Source organism: Lutra lutra, chromosome 12 (genome assembly GCF_902655055.1).
Source record: "Lutra lutra chromosome 12, mLutLut1.2, whole genome shotgun sequence".
Classification (NCBI taxonomy): Eukaryota; Metazoa; Chordata; class Mammalia; order Carnivora; family Mustelidae; genus Lutra; species Lutra lutra.
The window spans coordinates 73391380-73417235 of NC_062289.1; the positions used below are offsets into that span (position 1 = coordinate 73391380).

The 25856-nt window shown below is 50.4% G+C and overlaps 2 protein-coding genes across 6 annotated transcripts in view; one reads left to right on the forward strand and one right to left on the reverse strand.

Annotated features, from left to right (window-relative positions):
- The first annotated feature begins 5337 nt into the window (after positions 1 to 5337).
- On the forward strand, positions 5338 to 8081 carry C12H22orf31 (chromosome 12 C22orf31 homolog). 2 transcript variants are annotated; one of them, XM_047697352.1, is made up of 3 exons: positions 5338 to 5376; positions 6147 to 6593; positions 7498 to 8081. In XM_047697352.1, the coding sequence occupies exons 2-3, from the start codon at positions 6276 to 6278 to the stop codon at positions 7933 to 7935; spliced, it is 756 nt and encodes a 251-aa protein (XP_047553308.1). In that variant the 5' UTR covers positions 5338 to 5376; positions 6147 to 6275; the 3' UTR covers positions 7936 to 8081. The 2 variants fall into 2 exon arrangements, with proteins under 2 accessions (XP_047553308.1, XP_047553307.1); XM_047697351.1 differs by lacking the exon at positions 5338 to 5376 and adding an exon at positions 5695 to 5719.
- A 390-nt stretch (positions 8082 to 8471) lies between these two features.
- The window catches only part of ZNRF3 (zinc and ring finger 3), a 158870-nt gene continuing 141485 nt past the window's right edge, over positions 8472 to 25856 (reverse strand). For 3 of the 4 annotated variants that reach the window (XM_047697347.1, XM_047697348.1, XM_047697349.1), the window contains exons 3-9: positions 21056 to 21130; positions 20517 to 20648; positions 18780 to 18890; positions 17774 to 17941; positions 15876 to 15978; positions 13386 to 15146; positions 8472 to 11995 (exon numbers count right to left, since the gene is read on the reverse strand). In XM_047697347.1, coding sequence (XP_047553303.1) covers positions 11955 to 11995; positions 13386 to 15146; positions 15876 to 15978; positions 17774 to 17941; positions 18780 to 18890; positions 20517 to 20648; positions 21056 to 21130 — 2391 coding nt within the window. In that variant the 3' untranslated portion in view covers positions 8472 to 11954. Of the gene's footprint in view, positions 11996 to 13385; positions 15147 to 15875; positions 15979 to 17773; positions 17942 to 18779; positions 18891 to 20516; positions 20649 to 21055; positions 21131 to 24329; positions 24495 to 25856 lie in introns of those variants that run through there. The other variant, XM_047697350.1, reaches the window with a different exon arrangement.

Consider the following 25856-nt stretch of genomic DNA (forward strand, 5'->3'; position numbering starts at 1 on the left):
CAGGGTTTATGTGGCCAAGTCTGGGGATTTGGGCCTCATGATAGTAGCCTCAGCCTGTTGGGCTCCGCTGCAGGAAATCACTCCTGCTGAGTGGGTACCAGCCCCTCCCTTGGGTTGGTTCTCTCTGCCTTGTGTACAACCAGAATGGGCTATGTAGTTTGCAGGGCCCGGTGAGAAGCGAAGCTGTGGGGCCCCTTGGTCAAAATGATTAAGAATTTCAAGGTGGCTATGAGAGAGCGTTAAACCAAGTGCAGGGCCCTTCTAAGTTTGGGGACACTACACAGGTGACGCACCCCATGAAGCTGGCTTGTACAACAGAACTCAGAGTGTGCAAGCCCCCGCCCCCACTAGCTGCTATGAGAAACATCCCTCTAGAGCCTTCCCTAGGCCTCCCTCCCCTCTCTTCTAGCTTAAAGCCTAGCACAGGTGATGGAAACAGTGCACAGAGGCTAAAAATACAGCCCAGCAGGTCTAGGTCAGGGCACTTAACAGCTCAAGGTCTTTTGCTCAGTTACGTGGTCCCGGCCACTGGCAAGAAGAAGCCCAAGATACTCATTTCAATGCTTCACATGCCTCAGTCGCTTAGCAGATTTATTTCATGGAAAGAGTGAGGACATTGACTGCAGTCCCTGGGCCTCCAGGAAAATGTTGGTGTCTGTCTGTTTGCCTGCTTGTGCTCTGCAGTGGAGCCCTTCAGTTCCTCTGAGGACAGCAGGAATTGCCAAGAAGCTGGGAGAGCTCAGCGGATGGAGTTGAGGGGCTCCTGGTATCTTTGAGACTCCAGTTGGAATAATTTGTGCTCAGAAGGCACCATGTTGTGGAGAGAGTCCTAGATAAGGAGCCCGATTCTAGTAACAACAAGAGCAAACATTTACAAGGACTTTCTTAAACTCTAGGCAGGGTAGGATGCTTGTCATCACACTTCACACAATGTTTCCAGTGGCGCTGTGAGAGAGGCACCCTCACTACCCCCCTCAGACAGAGAGGTTGAATGGCTTGCCCAAACGTGGCCCAGTGGTGGAGCTGGGCTTTGAACCCAGGCAGTTGGACTCCAGGACTAGATTCCTACCTTAGGTGGAATTCTGCCTACCTAGGTGGAATTACACCTTAGGTGGAAAACACCTACCTTAGGTAGGTGAATTGCCTGTCTGTCCTTCTGGAGTTCTGGCAACAAATACTTACCGAGTGGTCCAGGGGCACAATTAGGGTGAGGCAAGTGAGACATTCATGTCAGGCACACGACTTTAGGCCCAAAAAACTCGGTAATCAAGATAAAGAAATAAATATTATTTATTTATTTTTAAAAAATATTTATTTATTTATTTATTTGACAGACAGAGATCACAAGTAGGCAGAGAGGCAGGCAGAGAGAGAAGAGGAAGCAGGCTTCCCGCTGAGCAGAGAGCTCCATGCGGGGCTCGATCCCAGGACCCTGGGATCATGACCTGAGCCGAAGGCAGAGGCTTAACCCACCCCAAGAAATAAATATTCTTTAAATAAGTTGTAAAAATATATTAAACATATTTCATAAACATTATTTCAATGCAATAGCTTTTTTTTTTTTTTTCTTTTTTGACAGGGAGTAAGGTAGAAAGAGAGAGAACACAAGCGGGGGGGGGGTGGTCAAAGGAAGAGGGGGAAGCAGGCTTCCCGCTGAGCAGGGAGCTGGATTCGGGGCTCAGTCCCAGCACCCTGGGATCATGACCGGAGTGGAAGGCACAGGCTTAAACGACGGAGCCATCCAGATGCCCCTCAGTGTAATAGCTTTAAGAAGATAAAGGCATGTCCCCCAAAATTCACACTGCAGGAAGTATCAAAATTTTAAATGAAAAGAGGATCTCAAAAAAAAAAAAAAAAAAAAAGAGGATCTCCAGCCTCTGATTCAGCTCAACACTGTACTGTTACCAATCCTGTTCAGATTTCTGAGTCCAAAAGCTAGTGACGGGAAACTCAGGAGAAGTAGTGGTTTGGCTTGTTCTGATGGGGATAAGGGGAACGAAGCAATCTGGCTTTGAACGTAATGTATTAGAGGTGTCTGTGGGGCATCCAGGTGGCCCCGTCAGAGAACTGAGTCTGGGGTGGGGAAGGGGTGCCGGTGTGGGCAGGGCACCCTTATTTTGCATATTTGGCCCGTGATAGGTCCGCGTCCAGCACATGTGGTTTAAATCACTGGTCCTCTGAGTTTGCATCATGGTTCAGGAATCTTCTCAAATTCTCTCATCCAAAGTTTTTCTCTTCTTTCCTAAACCTTCTACATCACGAACCTCAGATATGTTCCTATCTGGGCATGGCAGTTTGCTGCTTGGGTGTTAAAATGAAAACATCTTCCGTGGAAATTAAAAACAACTATATGCCACTAGATTTGGAGGCAGGGCATGAAGGGGGAAGAATGATTATGAATTGGCTCAATTTCCTTTTTATCAACGGACCTTCTAGAAAGAGGATGGGAGCAAAGAGGAATCAAAGAGAAGAAAGGTAGTAGTCAAGGAAAGAAAGAAAGAAGAAAGATTATAGGAGCTAAAAATATGGTGAGGAGAGCTTGGCCAAGCATCAAAGAAGGGCAGATGTGGTGGTTTAGATATGTCAGGAAGTACGGCTCCAAAGGATCGGTGGAAAATAAAGGCTATTTAGACTGAGCTCAGCAGAATAAAAAGGCTCATTGGAGAATCCCACGGAGGAATAGGCCTTTCCACTACACAGAAGCTCTACAGCGTCAACCCCAGGTGCTCTGGACCAGGTGTTCACAGCAACGGTGGGAACTCTTGCCATAGTTTCAGAACCCTGGACCAAGTAGAGTCTTTCCATCTTGACTTTATAATTCTGAACAATCTCTGTCCAAGACCAGTCACTTTCCTTAGTCTACCCTCCTTGCCATCTCAGAAAGCATGAGATATTCCCGGCAACTCCCATGACCACGGGGACATTTGGCTCCTGTAAATAGAGCAGTTCTGTGAGATCAAGAAAACTGACAAATGTTTAGGGGAGGTAGATCCTGGGAAAAGAAATGTCATGCTCCCCAAGTCAGACCAGATCATTCCCTGCTTCAAGAGTCTCCTTGCTTGGCCTCATGAAAGACTCGAGACAGGGGCGCCTGGGTGGCTCAGTGGGTTAAGCCGCTGCCTTCTGCTCAGGTCATGATCCCAGGTCCTGGGTTCGAGCCCCGCATCGGGCTTTCTGCTCAGCGGGGAGCCTGCTTCCTCCTCTCTCTCTGCCTGCCTCTCTGCTTGCTTGTGATTTCTCTCTGTCAAATAAATAAATAAAATCTTTAAAAAAAAAAAAAAGAAAAGAAAGACTCGAGACAAAGCTCATACCAAATGTTGAGTTACGTCACTCAGACTGTGGGCAATAAGGGTTCAAGAAAGGGTCAGATGATTGAATGGGCCACAATAATAATCATATTAATAAGAACATTATTTATTGAGTGTTTCCTATGTGCCAGGTGCCCTACCAAGTGCCTCCCATGCTCTGTCCTATTTTGTCCTCACAGATCCTGGGGAAGGCACTGTTGCTATCCCCATTTCACAGATGAGGAGAGTAAGGTTCAGATACGTGAATTCACTTGCCCTTCGAAAGATGATCTGGGATGTCACCTCGGGCTGATCAACTTGTGCACCCAGAGAAGGTCTCACGTCAAGGGGTAGGACTAGAACTGGACCCATGGATGGTATGGGGATGGGCTGACCTGATAACAGGCAAAGCATCAGATAGCTCTGAGTGGTGGTGTAGACCTTGGTTGAGACTGGCTTTGGGATCTGGGGCATGGTTCTCGAGCAGCTTGTGCCTCAGTTTCTTCATCTGTAAAGTAGGGCTGGCAAAAGTGCCCAAACTCATGACCGTTGGTGGCATTTCATGAGATGATGCTTGGGAAGTGCCTGGGACAGTGCTTGGCCTATGGCAAACATCTGATAAATACAAATTTTACCAATGTAGGAGGAATAATAGCACAAGCCATGTTATCTTTGGGTTAGTTCCAAGGAGCATGAGGGTTACCTACTGGGCGTGAGTTACCCTGCAGGGAGAGGAGGCAGATTTTGATTGAAGTTAGAGGGTGAACTGTAGCCAGAAGAGGGAGAGGCAGCACGTTCCTCCGAGTCTGAGCGGGGTCACCTGGCCAGGCACTGAGTAAAGGCCTAGGAAAGTAAATACAACAGATGAGTATCTGGAAAGAGGAAGTGTGGGAAGGCCAACCTTGAGACGGGGAAGGAGAGAAGAGAAACCAAAGAGCTACTCCCAGAATTCCTTTCTTGCCCAACAGTTCCCTTCTGTCCCTGCTCCTGCAGAGCCAAGGCAGACAGTGGCCCAAGAGCCTGGTGCCACCTCTCCGGGATTCACCAGCTTTGAAAGGATGCTTGCCTGCCCCGTCTCCAGACATTAACAAAGTTTTCCCAGAGACAAACCCTTTTCCAACACCCTGCTCTAAAATTGACCCACCTCTCAGGAGGTGAGGCCCGGGCTTCCCACTGAATGGGCCCCATTGTCCTCCCGCGTCTGTGGGTCCAGATGCCTTTGGCCTGGAGGTGGTTCCACCGTGGCCTGCCGTGCGGTCGGCCTGCAGACTTTGATTCACTCCTGGGACAACACTCAGAAAAAAATCAAACAGGCAACACATACGATTCCAGGAGCTCCTGCCAGACTCATACTCTGTTTTTCCATCCCTTCCCTCTCCTCCCCCTCAGGAGGGAGCCTCCTTTGGCATTTTGTGTCTAAAAACTCAAAACCACCAACAGGACCAAAGCCCCTGATAAGGAGCGAGGCATTGCCCAAGAGTTACGAGCAAGAAGTGTCTTTGTTCCTGTTTCAAGCCCTTGACACTGCTAACAGCTCTAATTACTGAATTTGCCATGGGATGTAAAATAAAACCGCATTCCAGAAACCATGTAGTTCTCCCGGGGAGAGACATGGAGGGAGAGGTGCCCAGGGCGGCAGGAACATGTTCTTTCATTTCTGGTCCCTAACCTTGGCAGCTCTTCTGAGAATGTAACAGTACCTTCTTTATGTGCACGGAGAAGGCCACTTTTGCACATGTAAGGATCTATCTCACTACCTGTATCCACAAATACAGTCTTGGTCTTTGACTCCCCTTGAGTGCGAAGCAATGCTTCTTAAGAACGTTAGGACCTTCCTAATTCACCCAAGCCCTTCTGGGGGGGAATGAGCGCTTCACCAGCTCCTGAGGCTGCAAGCACCACAAAATAGAACTTCTTCCGGCCTAATTTAACTATAAAATCTGATGATGTAACACCCACCCACCCCCACATCACAAACCAAAGTGACATCACAAATACTAGAGACCATAGTTCAAAACTGCCTCCCTGTGAGCCAAAAATCTAAACAAACTGCAATTTGTTCATACATGACTGAGGCAGAGAAAGACAGGTGACTAGAAATATTTAAAAAAAAAAAAAAAAAAGCAAAACAACAGCAACAACCAAAAAAAGCAAAAGAAAAAAAGGGAAAAGAAAATACATATTTCTTCCCCCTACTAAGCTAGCTAAAATAAAATTTAAGGCAACCGAAATATGGTAAGGTAATTTTATTTTTTTTATAGATGACATTTCTTAGAAGGCCAGGTCTCTTTAAGGGTGTGATTCTAATTCTGTCCAAATTGTTCTCTTGTTCTCTGCTGCTCCCAGGAAACAGAGGTCCGTATTACTTACGTTGGACTTTTGCCTTTAAGGATCCCAGTATTTCCCCGTGGAGCAGCCTTTCTTGGCTCATGGTGGTCTGGCTAGGAAGTGTGTTCAGGGCTTGACAGAACTTTTACGTGGTGTCATTTCTGTCTTGCAGCCTGGTCGAGGGGTGACTGCAGCTCCTATAGGAATCTCAAGTGATCCCATCCCCATTCCTTTCCTGTTACCGTTCCCTAAGCCTTGTAGCAGACAGGAATTGTCATGGATTCCTTATAAATGCTCCCCAAACCTCTGCTTCCAGCTCAAGCATTGCCATGTTCTTTGAGAGCCTGAATATCATCGTGGCTTGGTTTCCCTACTTGGTACAAAAGGCTCTGGTGAGCAGGAGATCCGATGGATAGATTTCTGAGAGCTGTGTAGAAGGAACCAGGTGTAAAATGCAGTTCATATTAGGCCTAATCTGTGCTTGAGAACTGGTCCTTTTTCTTATTCCTTTCTCTCCCCTTATGATTCTAGCATCCCATCTATGTGAGACGAGACCCCGGGATCCCTGCCTATGGGCTCCGTCAGTCTATCCTACTGAACACCAGGCTTCAGGACTGCTATGTGGACTCACCGACCCTCACCAACATCTGGACGGCCAGAATGTGTGCAAAGCAGAACATCAATACCCCAGCAGCCAGGACCACCACCTCTTGGGAAGTTGTAAAGACTCCCCTGGTGGCTAGTTCCTTCTCCCTGATTAAGTTGGTGCTCAGGCGACAACTGAAGGATAAATGTTGCCCAGGACCAAGCAGGTTTGGAGAAGCAAAGCCTTCAAGGAGATTAAAGTCCAAGGACAATTCGGCAGTAAGAGCCACGCCGCGGGGCAGAATAAGACACTCGATTGGTTCCAAGGGCAGGCGGCCAGTAGGGCAGCGTCCTGGCTCCCCAAGGCTCAGGAAGACAGGAGGCATCAACAAGGTACCTGTTAGGATGGCTGGGGGTGGACAGAAACTGATGGCCTGGGAACAGGGAAATGCAAGGGAGGGAGTGCTTAATGCTTATGTGATTTATCCCGGGGGAAGGAAATCTTAAAGTTAAAGACAGGATTGTGGAGGTGGAACTGGGGGCAGCTGCACGAGACAGTGGAGAGAGTACCAGATCTGGGCTTCTGCCTTTTACACTCTGCCTAGTTCTACAGGAGGATGGCGTAGCTTTCGTAAACACTTGACATGAAGGGAAAATAAGGGAGGGAAAGGCCTGGAGATGGGTGGTGCCCTTAGGTACGCACATCCAAACACTGGAGGTGAGCAATAGATCTTGCCATGAACTTCCACCTGGGGAACCTGATGTCCAGAGAGGCCCATCACTCCACGGGGCCGACAGAGCTCAGAGGGCACCTCAGAGTGAGGCCGTCCCGCCTCAAATCCCAGCTCTAACTATAATTGAGGACAACTGTGGGTTTAGCCTCTTTGGTCTCTGTCACCTACAAAATGTGGAAAACACCCCCCCCCCCCATAGGGTTTCATGAGGATTGAGCTAATATAATAATGCACAAAGTTTTTGAACGGAGCCTGGCACAGAGTAAACGCCTAATATCCTGTGTGGCATTCAGCAAAGGACACTGTGGTTAGGAACCTTCTCACCGTGCCAGCTTCGGCCAACCAATTTGTTTCCTTGCCTTTAGAATGGTCTCCTGCTGACCTTATGGGGTTTATGGGCAATGCATGCAGTGGCGTACATGAAGGAATTCGGGAAACCAGAACACGCTAGACAAATGTTGGTGGTGGCTGGAACCAAGACTCGGGGACACAAATCCCAGATAATTATTCTGAGCTCCCTTCTCAAGTTTTAGCTTTGACTTCTCTGCTTTCTTCCTGGCTAGAGTAAAGAAAGTTCAAAGGAGAAAAAAGTAACCGCCCGCCAAGATCTTGAGAGCAGATATGCTGAACATGTGGCTGTCACCCAAGCACGGCCCGGGGACACTGGGACAGCCGCCTGGAAGGGCCAGGCATTGCTTCCCGAAACCAGAGAGAGAGAGCAGTTGTCGGAGGACAAGCTAACCATCCATGGCCTCCCCGCAGAGGGTTACAGGGCTCTGTACCACTCGGTGGTTGAGCCGATGCTGTGGAATCCTTCCGGAACCCCCAAGAGGTACAGCTTGGAGCTGGGCAAGGCCGTCAAACAAAAGCTCTGGGAGGCTCTGTACAGCCAGGCTGCCACTCCTCCAGGGGCTCAGGGCCCGCTGCCTGGCAGGAAGCAGCTGGGGGTCCACGAGGAGCCTGTGCCCAAGAAGTGGCCCAAATTCAAGAGAGAGAAATAGGAACAGGAGCTCACAGGCTTAGGATATTGCTATTCTCTGCTAGATGTCTGAAAAATAAACACCACTTTGCACCTTCCACATAATCTCAGAGTGCTTTACAAATTAGTAACTCCCGCCCTGGGAGGTAAGACAAATGGGTATGAGATTCATTTCATACTGATGGCCCTTCTCCACTCTCATAACTAGGTCACGTCGAGGGCTCAGTGCTTTGGAGTCTCTTGGCCTTCCGAGGTAGGAAAAGGCCAGCTGACGAAGTCAACAGCCCACGTTTCTTATTTTTGAAAGTGGACTATTGTTTCCCTCACTGCTTCCACATAGGGCTTAGCAAAACAACCACCACCACCCCAAGGACATTATCCCACACGCTATCAGAGGCTCTCTCATGAAACCATCCCGGGCCCCAACAACATGAACTCTATGTTACCAAGAGAAGAGATCCTACAGATGCATACATGAACAAGGAGGAAGTTAAAGGCACTCTGTCCTAGGTGGGATCTATAAACCTTTACCGAACAGAGGAATGACAACATGTAACACATACTTGATAAAATTGTATTTTTTTTTACAGTCATTTGTACAATTTGTTACAAAACCATAGAAGACTACAACTTGTTTGAAATCATTTTTGGTCGGCAAATATGCAAAATCTGTGTGCAATTATCATGTATTTACAGGGCCTCATGTTAGTCATTTTCAATGATTATTCCAACAATGTCACACTCTCAACATAAGACATGGCTTAAGATAAATATATTAGTAAATAAATATTCTGAGAACATATTTCCATAAATGAAATGTGCTGCTATACATATACAGAATATACATAAGTTGTTTTCTAGCCTTTAAAACATTAAAAAAAAATGGTAATGTTGGAGAAGGAGCCCTTAGACCATTTTATTACAAAATCTTTACAGCAAAGTCTTTACAAAATATCTTTTAAGTGCTATGGGAGCAATTAAAAAAAACATTTCAAAATAGTGTCTTGTTAGACCAACACAATAGAGTTCATATAAAGAATAGAAAAAGGCAGGTCTGTTTAAAAAATAATACTCCGATTAGTAATTATTTTTTAGACCTCATTTTTTATTAAAAGCATTAGTCCTGCATGAGCTTTGAGTAGAAACTAGCAGCACATAAGGGAGGGTCTGAGTGGTGGGACAGCAGATCGGGCTTTATAAAAATGGCTTGGGTTCGAGAGAGGTGGGAGATTGAGAGAGAGCCAGCGTAAAGAGGTACCTTGTTGATCAGAACTCCCAAACACCCATTTTTTTAACTGGTTCCAGTACGCTTTAGTTTACATGGCTGTCCTATACCCAGGGCTGGGCCATGGGACCAGGCCTAACAGTCACACTCTGGCTTGGGGTGGGGGTGGAGGGCGATAATTCTCCATGGAAAATGTGATGCTCCAAGACTATATGACCCCAACACACCCCTGAGAGGCCATTACTGGAGTCTTGCAACTTCAAAGAAGACATTTCTTTCAATTCGAATGGTGAGGCAGGAATATAGCTGGTCACTATACTCCGGTGACCTCCCCATCTGGTGGGCCAATACAAACTCGAAACAATGGTTGATATTTAAAGTTTTAACATTTTCATTTTTCTGCTTCTCCTGCCCTGTAAACTACAGAAAAATGTGTTTCTTTTTGCCATCCCTAATTATTGCTCTTTCCAACGAAAATTGGACACATTTATTTTAATAAGCCCCGTGGAAGCCACATTACCTACTCCTCTATTTATTGCTTAAGGCTGTTGAGGAGTAGTTTCCCAGACCAGGCTAAAGAAAGACACTTTGGGGGTATGGTTTCAGACAAAGGAGAGAACAAGCACTCAAAGGCATTAAAAACAAAACAAAACAAAACACAAAACCACGAACAACAACAAAAATCTCAACAATGAGAAACTGCTTTTTTTTTTTTTTTTTGCAGTTCCTGTTAGAAGCCATCCCCCACCCCTTCCCTAAAACCACGGAATGCGAGCCGAGCCGTTGTCCTCAGCAGCTGCTACTCCTGGCCCGAGAAATCAAGGCGGGCCGGATCACATGTCAACAGCTTAGGCCCTTCTCACACCCTCGCCAACAGGTGTGCTGGGCATAGACCCGAGGGTGGGGGGCAGGAAGCAGCCCCGAGGGGACTGTACCTCAGAGGCTGGAGGACAAAGCTCACCGTACTGAGCTCCTAAATGGCAACTGGTTCGATTGTTTGAGGCTGGAATTTCTTTCTGTCAAAGCCTGGCTAGGAGGAGGTAAATTTCCTCATCACGGGCTGGATTAAAAAAGAAAACAAAAAAAGGGCAAAAAAGATTGGGATACAGTGAGATTCTCAGTCAAAAGTATTCTTGTCTGGACCCTGGCCTGACTGGAGAAGGGGTCATCACTGACGTCGATGGCAACCCTGGGCGGTCTCTTACTTCCCCACTATACTTGGGGGGTGGGGTTGGGGGGGGCCGTGAGGCCGCAAGGTTTCTGTTCTGCAGATGAGCATATCAGATGACGATAACTGAATAAAAATGAATGAAAGTGGCCGAAGGAGTTAGTGAACACAGGGGCTAATGCGATTGGTTTCTTCTAAAAAAGACTTGGAAGAACAAGAAGTACATTGGACAAAAAAGATGACAGTCCCTGATCTGAAATAGCTTTAAATAGATTCTCCCTTTTACAATGGAAACATTTTTTTTTTTTTTTTAATGGTTTGGGTTTTAAAACTCTCCCTCTCTCTTGAAAACAAGAACAGCAAACGGCTGGAAAAATATACAAAAACCTACCCTTTGGGGCTAAACTATCTGATAGTCTCTTTCTCTGTCTCCTGGAGAATCAATACATAATAGTGCATTACGTAGAAAGGATAGTAGACATTTGCAGGCGAGATGGGCCATTTCGGCCATGAGGCAGAGGGCTGAATAACCCCGAAGCAGTGCTTCCAGAGGGAAATGGGATGGGAAACGTATCATTCAAACAGAACTTAGTGCCGACCCTGCGAGGTCCGCAGGAAGGCAGCCCAAGGACACTGGCTGCGCCCACACAGACGCCTGGGCGCAGGCATGCTCTAGCGCCCTCTGTCCCTCTTCTGGGTTACTGAGAGCACTTTCCACCCCCTAGACACTAAGGTCTCAAAACTACATTCCTTCCGGGTGTCTGTCCCCACACAGCCCTTCAAACCATTTCTGCAGCCAGGGGCACAGGAAGCCCGAGTTCAGGATTGTGAACTCTTGTCCTCTGACCTAAGACAATGACCCAAAGGGACAGACCAAAGAACACTGGGCTGAACTGTCCCTGTCACCCTGGGGCTGGCGTAGTGATGGCTTGTCCCAGCTCCTCAGAGCTGCAGACCTTCCGCCCTATCCCTAGCTGTTCCCATCAGCTGCCTACAGGTGTGGGCTGGAGAGGGCATGGCTTCTGAGAAGACCCGAAACTGTAAGTTGGGATTTGCCACAAGAAAGAAAGAGGCAGCATTGCATTGTTCCTCAGAGTTTGTACCCATATCAACTAGCTTTACTTCAAGTTTCTGGTTCATTTTCTAAGGCAGGTGTAGCCCTGAGCTTTTCAAAGGCCTGAGCTCCCTCCAGGGAGACAACAGTATCTACACATGATATGGTTCAATTAATGCAGCAGTGATTTCTTTTTTTTTTTTTTTTTTCAGCAAAAGTTGGCGGTTAGGGCTCTTTAAAATATATATTTAAATAACTTTTTACATTTACATATAATATCTTAAAAAACAAAGCAGAGAATTCAATCCCACACACCTTGGGACCCCAAGCACACACACTTTACAAAACAGAATATACCATATTATCAAAAGAGGCAGAAGACTCAGAGAATTTTGTCTGTTGGTTTGTTAATGGGAGGTGGGGGGCAGTTTGCCACAGGTGGCTCACATTTTGGGTTGAGAAGGAGGGCTCTCTTTATTACCACTTTTGTGTGTTTGTCAAAGCTAAAAAAAAAAAAAAGATTTTTTTCTGAAGGAAGTCAGAGCTTGGAGTCTCCATATTGTCCCCATTTCCACGTAAGAGTTCCTTCTGAGCTCAGGCTCCTGTGCCACTGTCTGCTGGGCGAGATCTCTGTCCTAGAGAGAGAGACACACACATACAAATAAATCATCAAGGGGACAGAACTGGCACTGGAAGCCCTGGGTGGAACTGGAAGCCCTGGGCACAACACACAGGGGTCCAGGTGGGGGACTTGGGTGCCCATCCCTGGTGTCACAGGCTCTTAGGGAATGACAGCTCAGAACACCAGACAGACCGTGTATATGGCAAAGGCAGAAAGGCACGGGTGCCTCGCAGACAGCCAGTCTCCCTCATCTGGATGGGCAGAGACTTCTGGAAGCCGTTAGGTAGCATGAACTTACAACATACTGAAGATGTGCCATCAGGCACCACTGCAGGCACCAGGAAGAGGAGAAGACCCCTTCCCAGAGCCCACAAGCCTCAGAACAAAGTAACCTCAGACTGCGATAGCCTGGGAAGTGAACAGGGCTTGTGACAGTGACCCTGGAGGGTGGAGGGCACGATTTCAGCCAAGATCTGGAGAAGCGGCTGAGAAGTCTGGAAGCTGGGATGTACTTGGCTTGTTGGGGAAGCAGGTCAGAGGCCACAGAAGGTTCAAGGGGCAAGGAGGTGAGTGAAGCAGGTGGTGGTCTGAGGGGCAGATCATACAAAATGCGGTAAGGAGTTCACCTTTTTAAAATTTAGAGGTAGTGGCAAGTCAACAGTGTAAAGACACATTTTTAAAAAAGACCCCCATGGCTCCCATGCAGAACAGAAGGCCAAGAGCAGTGAGGGACCAGTTAGGCCACTGCTTTGGCCGCAGAGAGAGGAGACGGGCCTACCCAAGGAGACGGCAGGTGGGGACACAGAAGAAATTAGGGATATGCCTTGGAAGGGGAACGTGTCGTAGTGCTACTCCAAGGTGCTGGACTGTTTATGACCGACACAAAATGTTTGGAAACTTTATAGCAACTTGATGAGGTCTGCTGAATGGAATGAAAATCCTGGAGTTGGATTCTGCACGTCCTTTGCTAAGTTTCACTTTTCTGGGGATTTGATTTTCTGAACAGGGCGGGGGGTGGTGGTGAAACCAGACCACGTGGTCCCCACAGCAGGCTGAGAAGCCCAGGACACTGCAGTATGGAAGGCAGGGGGTGCTCTGGGAGAGTGTGGGTTTGGGCCCCGAGCATCTGGGTGGGGAGCCTGGAGGAAGGGGGGGGCACGAAGAGGCAGGAGTTTGAGAGGGCGGCAGTGGACAAGACTGGGCGGGATGCTTGTGAGGACCAGGGGAACAGAAGGCCTAATGGGTCTGGAACGCAGAGGAGGGTTGGGGTGGGGACGGACTACTTTGGAAGTCATCAGGTACAGACGGCCTCTGAGGTCAAGGGCACAGAGAAGTCACTTAGAAAACAAGCAGCGGAAAGAGGAGGACCCCGACTCTGACCTCCGGTCCCCTCCTGCTCTCACCTGCAGCCTCAGGGGCGGTGGCACTGGACTCCTGAGTGTCCTGGGGGGCACCAAGGAAGCTGGCCCCGGGGGCCTCTGCACCCTCCGGAGGGCAGCCGGGCGAGAGTGGAGCCCTGGCCTGGTGGCACAGAATCGGCTCTTCTTCCTGGGTGGCTCCTAGGCTGCAGTGGGGTCGCAGGACATCTGGGCCCAGCCCACCCCAAGGGCCGAGGCCATGGGTCCCTTGGCAGTCCGAGGGCAGGCCTAAGTTACAGTCCACATCCTCCGGAATGATGGGGATGCGCTGGCTCAAGTCCCAGGCTCCTGGGGGGCAGCCAGGCGGGGGCTCCTGGGCGAGCGTGTACTGCACACTGACCGAGCAGTCCTCCACGCAGCAGCCGCGGCCCCCGCCGCTGCCATGGGCCACCTGCTTCTCTTCATAGAAGCAGCAGGGAAGGCCCTCATATTTCACCCCATCTGTCCTGGGCAAATGGTCCGGGTGAAGGCCGTACAGGCCCTGGGAGCTTCCCGGCTGTGCCTCCCTGCCCGTGGGGCCACAGGCCTCACAGAGCGGTGGGCCCAGGAACAATGTGCTGCCCCCGGCCACTCCGCCGCTGGGCTCCAGGGCGGAGGGCTGGGGCTCGCAGCAGCAGGCACATGACAGCCCCTCGCGGGCCCCCTTCCAGGTCCTCCTGAGGTCTGGGGCCGCCCCAGGAGAAGCCTCGAGCCCCACTTCTGAGGTAGAGCTAGCGGGCCCCCTGGGCTCCGGGGAGGAGTTGCTGCTGTAGTTCATCTCCAGGCTGCAGGTGGACAGCTGGTCCCCGGAGGGTGAGGAGGGGCCGTGCCAAGGCTCTCCTCGCCCAGCACCTTGACTGTGGGCCGCCGAGAGGTCCTCGGGTGGCGGGGAGCCCTCGAGGCCTAGCACGGGCCCCCGGGCCGAGCCACCCACGGCCCCCACCTCGCTGGTGCGGCAGGGGCTCCGGCTGCGGTAGATGAAGGGGTCGTAGTCGCTGCTGAGGGAGCTGCGGAAGGTGGAGCAGCTCCCGTACACCCCCTGGTTGCTGACCTCGGTGCAGTCCACCACCGAGTCACTGGAGGAGCAGTGGCACTGGCCGGAGCTGCTGCTGCTGCTGCTGCTGCTGCTGCTGTCACTGCCCGGGCCGTCGGCCAGGTAGCCGCTGCACACCGAGCGGTGGCCATGGTAGCAGCTGAAGCTGGACGTGCTGCCGCTCTCCAGGTGCGACGGTGGGGCCATGTGCACCACGGTGGGGAAGAGCAGGCTGCTGCCGCTGCTTGCCGCAAAGGCACGGGCTGGGCCCCGGGGTGCAAGGCCAGCCGGCGCCTGGCCCTCCTGCTCCGGGTAGCTGAGGCCCCGGAAGTAGTAGTGCTGGTACATGGTCTCATACTGGGAGAAGCAAGCTGCCTTGGAGAAGCCGCGGCCGCCGAACTTGGGCCTGCGGAAGGGGTGGGCTGGGGAGTAGGCCCGGTGCTCCAGGCCACAGCGGTGAGGGGCCAGGCTGGGGTCCAGGTGGAGGGGCGGGTAGCCACGGATGTAGGTGGGGGTCTGTGGGGAATAGAGGCTCTGCTCCCCGTGCCGGTCCACGGTCAGCAGCGTGACGGGGTTCCCGTGGGAGTCCATGCTCGTGCGGGTGGGGTAGGCCGGGATGCCGTTGGTCCTGTGCACGCGGCCGGGATAGTGCACCGGCAGGATCACCCTCTGCTGCCGGCCACGTGCGAGGCTGCTGGTCTCCACGCACACGGCGGTCGGGTTGCCCTTTTGCTCTGGGGAAAGGCAGGGGACACAAAGTCAGCAGAGCTGGGGACCCTCGTGCCACGGGCTGGAGGGATCAGTGAGGGCGGGGCACAAGGCAGCGGGCTTAGTCCTGCGCTCACGTGGCTGGGGTCAGGACTCGGGTCCCTGCCGGCTGTCTCCAGACCTGGCCACACAGGCAGAGGCCGGCCCACGCCCCCCTCTGCAGGATGGTCACACCTGGTAGGGCCCATCTCCTGCCTGCCCTTGGCTCGGAATGAGGAAGACGCTCACAGAGCGTGCAGACAGCCACAAAGACACCAAGACAAAAGGCACTTTCCCTCTCGGGGACAACAGCTATCCTGACACAGCCTGCACTCCGGGCCTGGTCTGCTGCTACCGCCGGGGGGCAGGAGCAATACCACGACCCTGGCCCCTCACGCTCACCTCCTGTGGCACGGAAACAGCGCCAGGTAAAGGGCATGGGAGTGCTGACCTCGGGCGTACAGAGGTCAGCCGCTTTGCTCAAGGTCAGGAAGCTGGCTCATGTGAAAGCCAAAATGTGAACATGGGGCGATTCTTCAGGTCAGGCTCTCCTGAGGGTTTGGGGCCAGGTGAGTTCCAACACCCTGGGCCCTCCTACCCCACCTCCAGGTCTGGAGGGCAATGCTCGCTCACTGTCTATAGCACATGCCAGACTCCTGCTGAGCACTTGGAAGGGAAAGCGACTGTGCCACAAGAGGGGAGATGGTGACAATTACCTATGATGTTGTGCCGACAGTGGGGGCAGGTGTGGTGCTGCAGCAGCCACGGGTCCACGCACTTCCTGTGAAAGCGGTGAGTACAGGGGATAACCCGCAGCTCCTGGGAAGGGAGAGAGGACATGCAGCCTGAAGGCAGGGCCCGGGTGGACAGTGGACCTGCCTTCAGCCCCATGCGTGCTTCCTCTTGAGGAGTCCAGGATGGCCCGAGAAGCCAGTACCAAAGGCTTCCTCTTCAGGCCCCTCCTGGTCTCTGGCTGTAGGTGGACACCATGCCCCAGAGTCAGCACCCATGTCTGGCTTCTAGGAGGAAGCCCCATCCACAGTCCTCAGCGTTCAGGAAGGGAGCACACTGAAGCGGGGTCCTTTTCTGTTGCCCAAGGAGGGCATTCACATTCATGCCACACACGAGGGAAGACCAAAGCCAATGGCTTCCGCAGCCCCGGGCCCCCAAGACCTTATGCATCTCTGGGATGGTGGCTCCCTCCGGTCCCTCCAACTGGGGGTGAATAGAAAGGAAGGTGTCCAGGACTTGGAATTGACAGGTGCGGCAGCAAAGGGGCAAAGCTCTCCTTTGCTGGACCCTGAGTACTCACCCAAGAGAATATGGTTTATAACACAGTAGCCTATGTAGGAAGAAGGTGATGGGGTTTTCTGAGGCATAACTAGCTATGGAGTTCCTGAGCCAAAGCACCCCTCGCCCAAGTTTGCGAACGTGACTCTGCTTTTTCATGCTCTGACCAGCTCAACAGAATAACGCTCAACCTAATACCTAACGTTGTTCCTGACTGTGGGAGAGTTCTACCTGTATTTTCTCATGTAACCTCCATGATCACCTGAAGCCCATGTCACTCTTGGGCCCATGTCCCAAGCGTGGGCACAGAGAATGAAATCACCCGCCCAAGATCACAAAGCTACAACCTGCCTGGGCCAGGACTGGAATATGGGAAGTCTGCACCTAAAGCCCATTCAGGACTCTCTTAATTTCAAGGCCTCTGCAAAAACTCATGTTCACCCCACAGGCTACACGGGAACAGAATGCATCGGATGCCTGCAGCTGATTCTGAAGTGGTTTGCTCCCTGTTCCCCAAAATATGTGTGGATGCACGCCTCTGCCTGTGAGGAGATTAAGCAAGCGTGGCACAATGTTAGCAAAGGGTGACTGCGGGCGAATGACACGTCATTCACTGTAGGACTCCTGCAGCTTTCCGGAACGTCTGACATTTTCAGGATAAAAAGCTAGAAGAAGGGGCGCCTGGGTGGCTCAACCGTTAAGCGTCTACCTTTGGCTAAGGCCATGATCCCAGGATCCTGGGATCAAGCCTCACATTGGGCTCCCCGCTCTGCGGGAAGCTTGCTTCTCCCTCTCCCACTCCCCCTGCTTGTGTTCCCTCTCTCAGTGTTTCTCTCTGTCAAATAGATAAGTAAATATCTTAAAAAAAAAAAAAGTTAGAAGAAAAAAGGGGCCATCACATCCCCTTGCCTCCCAAGTCAAAACACCCAGTGTTCCATGCAGCTTTGTACAGAGAGGTTTGCTTTGAGTTAAGTGTCCGTTTTCAGAAGAGTGATTCTAAAATTAAGTCAATACATGTCAATGTTCTTAACACCAGACTTTTTCTGGCCTACCATAAGTTTCTGATCAACTTCTGAAATGCCATGGGTGGAAGCTGGTGGAAGACACTCTCTGGAGAGAGTATCTCTGAGTTGTGGCCACCCATTTCCCAGGGTGAAGAGCAATTAGGATGCCTCCGGCCACGCCCCTGGGGCCTAGGCATCACCCTTCTGCTCCTGCAAAGCTGTGGGCAAAGACCTAGGGCTCCATCCTTCCAGGTTGTGTTCGCCTCTGCTGACCTGTCTACCTTGTTCCCAGCCAGGATGGACCCTGCCTCTGTCCTTACCTCCCCGTCGATATACTTCTCCAGGCAGATGGCGCAGTCGGACGTTGAGCTGCTGCTGAGCGTGTCCAGCGCCCCACAGCTCCCCTCCCGGCGCCCCTTGCTCTTGGAGTTGAACTTCCTGGTTTCCATCTTCTCCAGAGCCTGCACAGCCAGCCTGTTCATGGAATTCTGTGTGGCGGAACGTGGTCCGTGTTAGGGTCCAGGATGTACTAACAGTGGTAGTCACCCCTGGAGCTATGGCAACCAGTGCCCGGGGACGGGCACAACGTTACAGGCTTCTGAGAGGGCGCTAAAAATTCAGACTGCCATGACATGGGATATCCAGACTCCTGAGGTTCAGCGACTTGAACCCAGGCTTCTCCCAAGTGGCAGTCCCAGCAGAGGTCGACTTCAGTTAGTTGGTCAACTCTGTAAGACCCTGAGTCATTGTTGGGCTGATGACCACTCTCGCTTGGTGAGTAGTAGGTGAGTCTCGCGCAGACTGCCTGCCAGCATCCACTGTCTCTCCTGAGAGGTCACTACACATGGGATGGTCTAGATTCCCGCTTACCCTCTCCATCAACCTCTGCCCCCCAAATCCTGCGTTTCTACGAGCACGGTGATGTGTCAGATGGAGCGGGAAAGTGGCTACTCTGTTCACTGGGAATCGTCTGGAGGGCTTGGAAGATGTAGCTTCCGGCTAAGCAGGTCTGGGGTACGGCCTGAGGGTCTGCATTTCTGCCAAGCTCCCAGGGGATGCTGCTGGTGCCCAGATTCTATCTGAGGAGCAAGGCTCTAGGGCTCTGCGTGAACACTTAGGCATTTCATGAGAAAACCTCCCAGCTGGAAGCCCTCCCAGTGCTTGGCCTTTGTGGTTCTGGCCCTTCTGGAATAGAGAAGACACAGGGTGACAAGCTTTGCTCTCATTTTGCTCCATTTCTGCCGCTCCCTCAGGCCCTCGCCCCCCAGTTCCCACCTGGGTCAGGGCGGCGGGCACCTGCGCTCACGGGCTGCTTGGGGCTCTTACCTGACTGCGCCGCTGTTTCAGCTTGATTTTGACGAGAAGGATGAGGCAGACCAAGGAGACCACGACGAAGAACGCCAGGAAAATCCCCATGTCGAAGTACTCTGTGGGTTGCTGGAACAGAATACACACCTGATGAGTCACAGGTCTCTTCAGACTGGGGATTGGTGCATGGTCGTGTCAGCCCCGGCTGGGATAGGGCTGAGTGACTCAGGTGTGTCTCTCCCCTCATTTGCAAGCAACACCTGGGGTTCTGCTAACCTGCACACGTGCTGTGCTCCCCGGGCCCAGACAGCCCCCCTCGGTGTGGCGGGGGCAGCCTGCCACAGTCCTGGCCAAGAGCACGCCCGTTGGAATGCCCAGCTTCCCGTGGAAGAGCGCAAAGTTCGCCGTAACCGGTAGGAGAGGCCCATCCAAATAAACACAAATATCATATTTATGGGACAAAGGAGTGAGTGTCATGTTTTGAGGGAACAGTGATTACTAACCATATAATTAACGGTTTACAACAACTCAGAAAATTGTATGCTGCTTCCACAATATCAGCTTCCACTACGGTGAGTCACATTCAGCAAAGTGCTCGTTTTTCCTTTAAAAAGAAGCCACCAGAGGTGGTTCTTCTGCAAATCCCTTCCACTTTGAGTCCTTACCTTTTCCTCAGGGCACACTGCTTCCAGAAACCTTGAAGCCACCTTGTCTAGGACACGCAGTTAGCCAAGAGGATTAGAGTTTTGCTAATTGAATGCTATGGGCATCTAGATGTTTTGTGTGTATGAAAAGTCATCCTATACGTGAATATTTGTGATAAGGAAATAAACCATATATATGTATGTGTGTGTATGTACATATCTCTCTATCTGTCTATATCCTGTCCCAGGTTCCCAGAACCTTCAGCCTGAGGTTTGGGCAGAGGATGCCTTTTAAGAGTCACTGGGCAGCAGTGTCCCTTCGACACGCTCCAGAGAAGCCACCGTGCTATTCAACAAACGCCTACAAGGCATAAACTTCAATCCCAATTGAAAGCTAAGTGCTCCAGACTCAAATACAAGTTAGGGCTTTTTAATAATGCAATTTACCCTCTGGGAAGAAAGAACTATAGTACCAGCCTTTTTCTCTAGTCTGGGCCAAATGGAAGGAGGGGGACACAGGAAACCAGGTACTCCTTCCTTCACTCCTCCCCAGCCTTTCAGAGGGAGGTGGGATGGAAGAGAAAGAAGGGCAGGAGCTACCAAGAGGGAGTGCTGGGCGGAAGATACCAGAGACCCCTTAGCACAAAATCTATTTCTGGAAGGTCTTCTCGAATCTTCTCTAAAGGAACACGGGTTGTGGGGGGAGTTTGTGGCAGGCTTAGTTGGTTAAACGTCTGACTCTTGATTTTGGTTCAGGTCATGATCTCAGGTGGTGACACTGAGCTCCACATGGGGCTAAGCGCTCCGTGCGGAGTCGGCTTGAGACTCTCTCTCCCTCTCTGACCCCCACCTCCCATTTGTGTGCATGCTCGCTCGCACTCTCTCTCAAATAAATAAAATCTTAAAAAATAATACTAATAAAGAAACAGGAGTACTATTTCTCCTTGGCCTCCAACCTGAAGTCTAATCTAAACTGTAGGCACCTAGGCTGCATTAGCATTTTACACGGAAAGAAGACTGGAACAAAAGCCTGAAGCCCAAAGGGAATAAAGGCTCGGGGAGCAGCAGAGAGGGCACAGGGCGAGGCTGGCCAAGGCCAATGGAGGCTCACTCGAGGTGGGCGGTGCTGAATCCTTGCTCGAGCTACTTTCTGCTTGTTGACAATGTTCATCAACTTGATGGCATCTGCACCCTTCACGTACACCACTGGCCTCTTGAGCGGGTCTTCTGAGCCCTGGTTTAGCTGAGGATGAAGAGACAGGTCTGGTTAAAAGATGCTCTTGCTTTAAGAAGCAAGAGAGGGAGAGAAGTTGAAGGAAAAGAAGAGTAAAAACCATTTGAAAATCCTCAAAGACCTCAAGCATTACAGCCTTGGAGCTTCTGAAGGACAAGGCGCAGAATGATGCTTTTAGGACGGACTGGGCAGGGTGGAAGGGTCTTTGAAAATGCCCCCAACCACCAACTTCCTGGCTCTTCACGCCTACTCGATATCCTCTCCTCCAAGTAGGAATGACGTCTAAACACGGGTTTCTAGTGTCAGCAGACAAGTGCGGAGCCCTGAAGTGAGGGGGATGCCCCTGCGACAAGCCCAGCTAACTAAAAGCGCCTCTCTCAGGGAGATAGCCATGCCCCGTGGCCCATGGAGTTTACCTGATCGATAGCTTCTGGGTTTTCGGACACGTCAAAGATGACCGCAGTGGCTCCTCGCTGCACTGCCCGCTTGGCCTGGCAGAGTTAAAAAGAATAGGTTGGCACTCTTGGTCCTCTTACCTTTCCAAAGCTGGTCTTAGCAATCAGACCTGTATTTGAATGCAGAATCTGACAGTCAGCAACTTCATGACTTGGGGCAACTTACTAATTTCCCAAAGCCTCAACTTTTCCATCTGTAAAAAATGGGACAATGCCACCTACATTGTACGGCTGATCTGAGAACCAGAGGAGTTAGAACCGGTGAACGTTTATAACTGGGTACTCGGTTAACCTTTGTCTCCCTGTCCGGTCAAACATGAAAAACACATCAATGACCTGCCCAGTCAGCATGAAGGTATTGGTTTCAGTATTTTCTGCTATGAACACAGAGCCACTGGCAACCAAAGTAAACGCCTTTGGTCCTTCTCTTGTGGTCCTTCTTCCTTCCCATGTCAGCCAGGACTGTAGTTAGAACAACACACCGAGTATTTCCAAAGGAGTTTCAGAATGGTCAATTTTAATAACTGACATAAGCTGAAGACCTTTAGAGATGCTGTCAGAGGGAAAAAGCCATGAAAAAAAAAATCGTAAATGGGGATTTAGAGCAGTTGGCTGCCAAACCTGGCTCCACTTCCAAAACCACTTGGGAAGTTTGTAAAGCAGATTTCCTGGCTCAAACCACAGAGACTGATTCAGTGGGGTTGGAGGAAGGCCCAGGAAACTGAGTTCTGGAAGTTTTCTGAGGGATTCAGATGATTCAACCACTTGGGGAACTATAGATCAGAGAGCTGAGAATGTTTTAGGAACAAATGTGAAGGGGTGGAATTCTTTTTTGCGGGAGGATTCTTTTCTATCCCAGCGAAACTTCTAATTTCACGTCCAGCTAAGAAGACAACGGGATGGCAGCTGGGGAAGAACAAGACATAAAACATCACCCTTGCTTTTAGGGACCTGAATCTTATTAGAGAAATAAGATACCTCTACGGTGGGGGGAAAACAACAATGACAAAAATAAAACCCCAAACCTCCTATAAGATGGGCAAATAATGGCTGGTGTTCAGAGATCAACTCTGTGAGCCAGAATGTTTGACAAAGAATAAAATTTGAATTGAAGGCATTCCTACTGAGGGAATAATCACTATGGGGCTTCAGCAAAAGAAGGCAGCACTGAGCCTAGAGAGACGGGAAAGTGGCTGGACCAATGGCTTCACCAGCCCACTAGAGGGCAGTCTTATCCCACAGCTTTTACCAGACCATTCCCAGCGCCGTGTACCAAAGAAGCAGGACTGAGAAATCCTGGGGGATGCTACAAAGTCCCCAGCAACTTAATGAGCCCGGGGAACCCAGTGCTTGCTGCCGAAGCTCTCCTTCTTCCCCTGGGACTTTTTTCTTGTTGAACTGAGACTCAATTTCAAGCCCCTTCTAACCGCTTGTCCATCCCACCCCACTGCCTCACCAGGAAGCTGCAGTCGGGAGGGACAAGCTACCAAGGGTGGGCAAGTCACCGAATCTGAGTTCCAGTCTCAGTTTCCCCACCTGAGAGGAGGAGGAGGAAGCCTATGTTATTACCACTCAGGTCCCTTCCAGTTCCCAATCCTGGCCCCTCAATGGAGAGGCAGGGGGCTGTCTGGAGCAATGAAGAAAGGGCCATGGTAGCCCTATTACCTGCCTCCAGAGGGAGAGGACACGATGGCCCAGGGAGGAAGCTTGAGGCCAGGTGGCGTGGCCTTGCTCCAAAAGGCCCTTAGGGGCACAGACTCCCTTGCCGGAGGCCAACAGTCTGTGGGCCCAGAGTTAACAGGAAGTAGGGGCTGTGTCTTCTCCTCAGGTGATTACCGCAGTCTTCCCAAATCCTCCCTAGATCTAGAAGGGCCCTGAGGAATAGCACTGAAGATGAGGCAATCAACAGGACCTCTTGTTCCTTTATTTGGCTTTCATTCCATCATCACCCAGCACCTCGGGGAACTGCGCATTCAGACCAGACCCGATTAGGAGCACCTAGAGCCTCCCGCTTCGGGGCTGGCGCACCTGGAGAGCCTGATGGCCCCAGATGAAAGGCCGCAGGACCTGGGGTCACGGGGTCTTCAGCCATGTGGCTGTTCACGCTTCCAGGCTTCCTGTCTCCACAGGAATGTGGAGGTCACCAGGATCTGGAGGTGAGGCATGACCCACTCGGGACAGGCACTTTTTAAAAGGCATTTTAAAATCTAGGATGGTTGAAGGGTTTCTCCTGGTTTCCCTAGTAAAAACAGCAGGCCAAAACCCATTTACCGCTCCCATTTAATGGACTCAGACACAACCCGGCTAATACACAGGATCTAAGTACAAATAGTTTGTTTGAGAAAATGAGAATTCTCACAGCTGACTTACTTTAAAAATCAATGGAAGCTGCTATTAAATAAGGTTATATTTTCTGCCCATACCAGGACAAGACAGGAGGGGAGTCAACCCAGGGTCTTGCTGAGAACTGGACTGTCAGGAGCCAGACCGGGATTTAAAATAGGCCATGAATAATCCAGATTTAGAAAATGACACATTTATTATACTATTCCCAAAGCAAATTAAAAAACACAGAACACTTCTTGGTCACACTTTCCCCCTCACCTCACATTTTCAGTTTAAAAATAGACAAGGCATATTCCTGAACCAATCTCCACATCTGAGATCATTTTGTCGTTTTACCTAGTCAAGCTTGGGCCCAAATATTGTTTCTTTCTTTTGTTTTTCTTAAGTAGGCTCCATGCCCAGCGTGGAGCCCAATGCAGGGCTTGAACGCACAACTCTGAGATCAAGACCTGAGCTGAGATCAAGAGTCCACTGCTTAACTGACTGAGCCACCCAGGAATCCCCCCCAACCCGGGCCGAATACTGTTTCAAAACAAATCTAAACCACAGATTGGGAGATTACGCAGTTGGGAGATGAGTGGTCTTGTGATCGTCAGAAACCCTATCTTTATAAAGTCACAAAACTCTCAAGATAGGGCTGTTTCAAAGAAAGAATGGAAAAGATGCAGCCTGGTGGATGTGGCTCAATGAAGGTCACGGGTAAACTGGGCCACAGCTGCAGAAGGCAGATGCCCTTGAACTGTGCACAGACTGTCATGGAAAGAAGGGCATGAGAAGGGTGTGAAGAGCAGGAAACGGGTAGGAAGTCTCAAAGCAGCCCAAGGCCCTCCCTGCCTTTCCTTCTCTCTGCATGCCCCCACCCCCAGGCCTCCCACACAACCTTCATCACCTTTGCTGCCTTAGTCCAGCAAGGGCAGGTGGGCAGGTCAACCAGCAGGAAGCCCAGCAGTAAAAATGTGGAACAAAAGGCTGTCATGGTCCTTTATTCACCTTTCCAGGGCTTTAAGACCCAAGGCTAGGCGATGTCCATAACCACTGACAGGTATCAAAAATGCAAACATCTGCACACTTCTGCTGTGCAAAGTACAAAATTTCAAGCCCCAGGAGACAGGGTCTTATGAGGTTGGCACTTACTATGATGCGAGTCTCCCTTGTTATTCCATAAACGTTTACTCTGTGGTCTGCCTGGGACCATACTCTTGGGTTGCTGCTCCCTGAATATGGACGTGGTTTTCCCTGAAGGAAAGCGCTTCTTTCTACCAGTGTGTCTGAGTCCCGAATTTCCGGATGGGAATGAAGCGTTCTGATGAGCCCCACTACCACCTAGTGGGTGGGAGAGCTCAATGCCTCCAGGTTGCTTTAGTTTCTATTAAATTCTGGAACTCCGATCAGGAACGGGTCTGGCACTCTCCCCAGTGTGTGTGGTGACACCCAGACTTGGTTACTCCCAGCAGCCCCCGGGGAACAGACTCCATCTTTCCCTGTTGTTTATCTGTCTGTCTGGCGCTAAAGGTGGTGGCCCTAGTGCCCAGTATTTGTTTCAGGAAATCTTTGACAGAACACCATCTTAATCAGAGACAACCCAAAAGATGACTAAAGATCTCCTCTGTCCCAAACTCCTGATCATACAATAATCAAGGAAGTTGGACTGTTAGTGCTGATATGAAGATCTATGTCTTCAACCTCTTACAGGAAGTTCTGGCATATGGAGGCTCCAAGCAGACTTTTTCCCCCCCCATTTTGGTTTTGTGGCTGAGTTTTTTTCTTTTTTTATACTTATCATAAGCTTCCAACAAGTCATTAAGAAGTCCTTGTAGACACCTTTAAGGCTGTGAAATATCCACTCGCATACTCCACTCACTCATGTATTTTTGTTATTAGACTTAATTCTAGTTTTTTATTATAATAATTAATGCTACAATGAACTAATTGTGGCTTACATTTCCAATTTCCTTAGAAGGGAGGCCCAGGGCCAAAGGATAGGAAGATTATTGTAAGAGTCCTAATACAATCCCCTCCTTATAAACCCACTCGACTTTTAATTTCTCTGTAATGACAAAATAGGATGGCGCAGATATTACAAGACAAATTTGAAAACACAACTTCTGGGTAAAGTGGCCTGTGGTGAGCTGGCTAGGAGAAGGAAGTCAGTTTGAGAGCTACAATTTGCATATTCTTCATATGCAGAAAGATACTCCAGTGTGAACTACCATGTGCTGATCATACCTACTGGTTCTTCAAGGTCAAGTTCATGTGCCTTGCCTCGCATAAGTTTGACAAGTTCTTCTCTACAGCCTAAGGCAGTTCTTATCCCTCTCTGGGCCCTAATCTTTCTAAGATTTCTCTTCTGTTGCTTACCACTTTCTAACGATGCATTTTCCCCTCAAGTATAACCATTTTTTGTGTTTTTGCTATT

What these genes read in the sequence shown, in the direction of transcription:
- C12H22orf31 (XM_047697351.1), top strand. An exon ending in AGACAGGAGGCATCAACAAG is followed by an intron (nt 6,594 to 7,497) that starts GTACCTGTTAGG and finishes CTTCCTGGCTAG; the next exon opens with AGTAAAGAAAGTTCAAAGGA.